The following is a 4,871-nucleotide window of genomic DNA, read 5'->3' as shown; positions in this document are numbered from 1 at the left end:
AATGCTCATTTACAAATTTTTAATTAAGAATGAAATGTTTTTATTGAAATATCTCTTTAATATCAGGCCACACACAATTTGTTGCAACTTCATTGAGCAAAATGGAACAAGAACATACTGCGAACTACACCAATTTCCAGCAAAACCCTCCAAACTTCATACCAATGTTCTTATTGACAAAATAAATGAAAACATAGATGGGAATAAAAAATCACATGGCCTTAAGGATTCCATGAGCTTCTACAAACTCAAAATCACTTAGAACCCAAACTACATCTTCAAACCCTTGCCTGCAACTTGTCAAAACTCTAAGAGAACTCTCTAAAATTGCAAAGCATGACCTTCGTTCTTGGAAAGAGGGTATGAACAACCAAAAATAGCAAACCCACATCCAAACACTTCACAATATCATTAAAAAACTAAAATATCAATAAAATCATTACAAACTACACAAAAATCACTTGCAAACCAAATACTGAAACTACAAACAAATCTTTAACCATTTTGCACAAAAGCAACCTCTGAATGAGATTATCCTCAACAACCCTTGACCTCTCGACCTTAGTTTACTTTGAAACCATGAACATCATATTCAACATGTCTTTGTTCCCCTACTTTCAACCACTTAGATTACTTGGAAACCATGAACATCATATTCAACATGTCTTTGTCTCCACTACTTTCAAACCACTAAAGAACTGTAAGTCAAAAATCAAACTGAAAGCCAAATCTTGAATGAGTCAAATGCCTCAAATTTCTCAATATATGATATTCAAATTCAAAATCAAATTAGATGCCCAAATACCACTACTTGACTAGGAGGAAACTTGCATTATAAGAGAATAATCATTTTTTTTTTTTGACAACTTTCATAAGAATCCATTACAAAGCCATTAGTTGTCAAAATTATCACAAGATGTCAAGGAAACTTCTAACAACCCATACCCACCAAATGAAGATATTAATTTAATATCAATTTATTTAAAAAAATATAAATTTGTATCAAAACAAATAAATTATTAAATTAATATTACTTTTTAACTGTCCTATGACTCCAACTTACTATTTATAGACACTAAAGACTTACTAATTTTTATTAAATAAATTTCTATTTTTAGAAATTTTCAATCCTTAAATTAATTTATACTTAATTACACTACACAGCATAGAAGAGTACGTGAACACTTTTAACTCAAGTTTAAATTGCATTCTTTACAAGAAAAGATATCAAACATAAAGAGTATCTCATTATAATAAATGTATACTTGAATTGCAACTATATTCCACTGTAACAAACTTCTCAAAACATGAGCCAGGTTTTTAGAACAACCATAACAGATCTTCCACATAATGGGGAAGCAAGGCAACTGGAAGCACCAGCTCGAACAGATGCTATAACTGGATGCAAAACACACACCGCGCAAGAAAAAGAGAAAAAGGATTTCATGAAAACAAAACGTAGATGCATGTTTTCAATGCAGGGATGAGCTGGTTTTACCTGATAATATCCCAAATTTTATGCCACTGTCTGTCTATTTGTGTGTGTGATGGACTGGCGCTAGACTGGAAAATCATTGCTATATTCCATGTGAATGGAGATAAGGACATTACCGCGTGAATCCCTAATTACCAGGATTACATACTCTACGCAACAAACTTTACCGGGCATATAAGTCACTGACAGTTTTGTTTTGGATGTGATTCTTGAATCAGCAAGAATTAACCCGATAACTATCTGTATCTCCCCTCCAGATCACTGACTTTTTTTTTCATTTGGATATGATTCTTGAACCAGGAAGAATTTACCCAATAACTATCTGTCTAACAACAATCAGAAAGACCTGTTGTTGAAGACCCCCATTATGAAAATGGAGGGTTTCATGGGCTTTAAGCTGCTGCTGATTCTGCAATTAGTCTCCATAATGGGTTCCCATTCCATGCTGCTAAACGATTCTTCAATGTATGAAAAAGGGGGATTGGGATTCAGGGTACATCTGAATCGCAGAGACAATCATTTGGGTGTTCCAGATCGAATCAGATTTGCAGTGGAGCGAAGCCAGAACCGAATTGGGAACCTGACATTGGGCATCCGAACGCCGGTTCATGTGGGGAACGGGGAGTTCCTGATGAGTCTTTCAGTGGGAACACCGGGTGTGAGGATTAAGGCCATCATGGACACAGGAAGTGATCTGATTTGGACCCAATGCAAGCCCTGCAAGCCCTGCATGAGGCAGAGAGCGCCCCCTTTTGATCCCCGGAAATCAATCACCTACAAACGCCTTTCCTGCAACGACAGGTTCTGCCAGGAAATGGAGCCTCTGAGACTCAGATGCCTGAGAGGCTGCCAATACACTTATTCATATGCAGATGCAACTTATACCGCTGGTGATCTGGCCTATGAGACATTCACCATTGGGAGGCGTGCAAAAGCCCGGGAGATTGTATTTGGGTGTGGTTATAGGAACCAGGGCAAATATCATGGCAATAATGGGCTTGTTGGATTGGGAAGAGGCCCTCTGTCACTGATTTCCCAATTGGGTCCCAAGATCTCCTACAAATTCTCCTATTGCCTGCTACCCATTAGCTCTCCCCATAGCCAAACCAGCCCGATGTTTTTCGGGCATGCAGCTGACTTCAGGGGAGGCCAGACTCTGAGCTTGGTACAGAACAAGAGGAATCCTTCCCTCTGGTACATTCCCATGACTGGTGTAAGCGTCTCAGGTGAGGCCCTGCAGGTTACATCGAGGGCTTTTAGGGTTAAACGTAGTGGCAGTGGAGGGGTGATCATTGATAGTGGGACAACCCTAACTTACTTTGTCAGGTCTGTTTACAGGCCACTGAGGAAAGCCATTAGAAAGGCTGTGGGATTGAAGCCTGTGAAGGAAGTACCTGTGTCCCTGGATTTGTGCTATGGAGCAAGGCCTAAAAGGTGGCCCTCAGTTACTTTCCATTTCCAGGGAGGCATAGATATGAATCTTCCTGTAGGGAACTATTTTATTGAGGCGGGTCCTGATCTGTGGTGCCTTGCTTTTGCTGAAAGTGGGTCTTTTTCTGTGTTGGGTAACTTCGCACAGCAGAACTTCCATTTTCTTTTTGACCATGCCAGGAATGAAGTCTCCTTCAAGCCGGAAAATTGTAGCTCTTTGTAACGCTATCATCACTGGATGGTGATGATTTAATCTCTGCTAATTGATGATGTCTTCAATGCAAATTTCAGTACAAGGTTTGTTTTTTATCACAGACAAGTATGGATTTTAGAATCTATGGCGGTCAAGCATTTTGTTCGTAGACAGCTAACGAGAATTGCCTTTTCAAACTTGGTATTTTTGTAAACTCCTAAGCATAACCTGCAAAATTGGGCCTTCAATCTTAGATCTGAAATCTTGGGTGACATAGAAGCTTGTTCTGTATTATGATATCAACATCAACGAAGGTGATAGGTTGATGTATACTTGTAAACGAGAACAGTTACTTTCATCATAATGACAAAATTCTTTTTGTTTCTTGTTGGGTAGAAAAATAGTTTTTTGCCTTGTTATTAAGTGTTGGAATATTTTTCCACATTCTGTAAATTGTAGGAATATAATCTTTTGGATGGAGAGTGATTCATCATTATCGTGAATAGGATTACGAGGCTTATTATTTTTTTGGCATGCAATTAACAACTATTAATTATGTGTCAATCAATGTGAACTATTTTTTGTTGAACCCTGGCTTCTAGGAGATCTCCCACCTTTGGCTTCTGCAACTCGTACCAGGTTCCATTTAATTTCTTAATATTTGAATAGTTGAATGATAAGTAGATTCCATATTTTTAGCCAAATACATATAAATTTATAAAATCACAAAGTCAAGAGCTCCCACTTTAGCCCAAAACTCCAACACTTGAAGAAATGTGCCTCATTTTTTAGATAGAATGAAAGCCTTGATAATAAATGTTGATAAAATCAACTAAAATATTACAAATAAAAGTTCAATCAATAGTTAACAATTCCAATTTACTAATTGAAGTAACCTTTTGTTAACTACTATTTAAATAGAATGGGGAGATATATAATAATCAATGAAATTAGAAATAACTTAAAACCAAACTTATAACATTAAATATACATGGAGAAAACCTCTTTATAAAAACTCCACTATCGAAGAGAGTACAAACATATATTAATGCAATATAAGTGTTGCATTGATATATCAAAATTTATGACACATAGATCCCAAAAGGTAGTGCTCCATTTTCAAGTTTGCACCTAGGCAAGGCTCATCCATTATAAAAAAGATAATCCAATTTCTCTTGTAGAACTTGAAAATGAGAAAGTCACTCAAACCATTATGTAACCACCACTATCATAAGTAACCTCCCACTTAGTGTTTAACTTACCTTATTCATTAGAATTACAAGTAATACATAAGTCAACTAAGAGAACATAATTAATAAATAACGTACTCTACAACCCCTTAAGCATCCATGTAGACATTCCTAAGGTGTTAAAGACATGGAGTACATAGGATTTGCAAGGTTAATAAAACCTTAATCTTTACTTATCTCATAAATTTGAAATAAAAACTTCATTCTAAATAATATGTATGATGAATTCCAAAGCATATGCATCCACAACTTTGTTTTATATTACTTATGGGTGACTTATAAAGCATATGCATTGAACCTAACTTATTTAGCTAAAAATAATATGTAATTATTTTGGGATATATCAAATGAAAAATATTTTTATAAACCACCTGTAGCGTCCTAAAATTGTGACACTTGCAATTTCGACTGCATTTGGGTCTTCACGATGGCGACACAACGTTGAACCTGAATGGAGACCCCGAAACCTGCTTGTGACATCAAAAACTGCATCTTTTTGCAC

At 36.4% G+C, this 4,871-nt stretch overlaps 1 protein-coding gene across 1 annotated transcript; it reads left to right on the top strand.

The window, feature by feature from the left end:
• Positions 1-1,340: 1,340 nt before the first annotated feature.
• On the top strand, positions 1,341-3,503 carry LOC131079970 (aspartic proteinase CDR1). Its single transcript, XM_058018014.2, has one exon. It carries the CDS (start codon positions 1,863-1,865, stop codon positions 3,147-3,149), a length of 1,287 nt encoding a protein of 428 aa, XP_057873997.2. The 5' UTR covers positions 1,341-1,862; the 3' UTR covers positions 3,150-3,503.
• Positions 3,504-4,871: the final 1,368 nt, after the last annotated feature.

Source organism: Cryptomeria japonica, chromosome 10 (assembly GCF_030272615.1).
Source record: "Cryptomeria japonica chromosome 10, Sugi_1.0, whole genome shotgun sequence".
Classification (NCBI taxonomy): domain Eukaryota; kingdom Viridiplantae; phylum Streptophyta; class Pinopsida; order Cupressales; family Cupressaceae; genus Cryptomeria; species Cryptomeria japonica.
This window is presented reverse-complemented; position numbering and strand designations above follow the sequence as displayed.